A 1,631-nucleotide genomic window follows, 5' to 3' on the forward strand; every position below is an offset into this window, starting at 1 on the left:
AACCTGCTGGGCTCAGGCGAGCCTTCCGCCTCAGCCTCCCAAGTAGCTGGAACTGTAGGCACATGTTACCAAGCCGGTTAATTTTTTGACTTATTGTAGAGTTGAGGTCTTGCCAAGTTGTTCAGGCTGGTCATGAACCCCTGGACTCAGGCAATCCTCTTGCCTCGGCCTCCCAAAGTGCTGGGATTACAGACTTAAGCCACCGCACCCAGCCTTCCTCCCACATCTTGATCCTTGGGGTAGTTCATGGGTATGGAGGAACAGGTACTGAACCTTAAAATCCAGCCCTGGACTGGGCGCAGTGGCTCATGCCTATAACCCCAACACTTTGGGAGACCGAGGCAAGAGGATTTTTTGAGTCCAGGAGCTTGAGACTACCTGGGCAACAATAGTGAGACCTCATCTTTAAGACAAAAAAAAGAATTCAAAATACTAGCCAGGTGTGGCAGTGTGCACTTTTCGTCCCAACACTTGGGAGGCTGAGGGTAGAGGATCACCTGAGCCAGGGAGGCTAAGGCTGCAGTGAGCCATGATCGTGACACTGTGCTCCAGCCTGGGCAGCAGAGCTGCGGTTCACCAGCTGTGTGAACCAAGGGACTGGAATCTCGCTCTCAGTTTCTCCACGTGTAAGATGGGGGACACTTCCATCCCGGCGGCAGCGGATGGCGGCCACGTTGGTGGGGTCCGGTTTCCCGGGCTGTCCCCTCCGAGCCTCTCCCCTGCCCCACAGGAGTGTGATCACTCCAACAATGAGCGACTGGAGGGCGCTGAGATCGAGGAGTTCCTGCGACAGCTACTGAAGCGCCCGGAGCTGGAGGAGATCTTCCACCACTACTCAGGTGAGGACCGCGTGCTGAGTGCCCCGGAGCTGCTGGAGTTCCTGGAGGACCAGGGCGAGGACGGCGCCACGCTGGCCCGCGCCCAACAGCTCATCCAGATGCACGAGCTCAACGAGACAGGTGAGGATCCTCATCCCCGGCCTGCGGCACCTGATGAGTCTACAGGCCCGGGGAAGCCTGCCATGCTGGGGCCTGGTCATGGGCGCTGCCTTGGGCCCGTCACTTCACCTCTTCCAGACTCAGCTTCCGCTTCTGTAAAATGGAATCACAGGCGGGGTGCAGCAGCTCACACCTGTAACTCCAGCACTATAGGAGGCTGAAGGTGAGGGGAGGGATGGATCACTTGAGCCCAGGAGTTCAAGACCAGCCTGGGCAACACAGCAAGATCCCATAGTTAAAAAAATTAATCTAATGCTGGGTGTGGTGGCTCACGCCTGTAATCCCAGTACTTTCGGAGGCCAAGGCGAGAGGATTGCCTGAGTCCAGGGTTTCAAGGCCAGCCTGGGCAACATGGTGAGACCTCATTGCTACAATAAATCAAAAATTTAACCGGGCATGGTGGCACATGCCTGTAGTTCCGGCTACTTGGAAGGCTGAGGTGGAAAGATCACTTGAGCCCAGCAGGTCGAGGCTGCGGTGGCGGGAGCATGCCACTGCACTCCAACCTGGGTGACAGTGAGATTCTGACTCAAGAAAAAAAATGTATAAATTAGCCAGGTATAATAAGAAGTGTAGCCAGGCTCGGTGGCTCAGCCTGTAATCCCATGCCTTGGGAGGCTGAGGTGAGTGAAT

The 1,631-nt window shown here is 56.0% G+C and overlaps 1 protein-coding gene across 1 annotated transcript in view; it reads left to right on the forward strand.

Moving 5' to 3' along the window:
• PLCD3 (phospholipase C delta 3) overlaps positions 1 to 1,631 on the forward strand; it is a gene marked incomplete at its 5' end in the record, with an annotated part of 11,094 nt that overhangs the window by 2,140 nt on the left and 7,323 nt on the right. Inside the window, one exon of the mRNA XM_021708300.1 lies at positions 731 to 959. Within this exon, the coding sequence (XP_021563975.1) occupies positions 731 to 959 (229 nt within the window). The remainder of the gene's footprint in view (positions 1 to 730; positions 960 to 1,631) is intronic.

The sequence above is a fragment of the Carlito syrichta genome, unplaced genomic scaffold (genome assembly GCF_000164805.1).
Source record: "Carlito syrichta isolate Samal-C Ts95f unplaced genomic scaffold, Tarsius_syrichta-2.0.1 Scaffold135724, whole genome shotgun sequence".
In the NCBI taxonomy this organism is placed as follows: domain Eukaryota; kingdom Metazoa; phylum Chordata; class Mammalia; order Primates; family Tarsiidae; genus Carlito; species Carlito syrichta.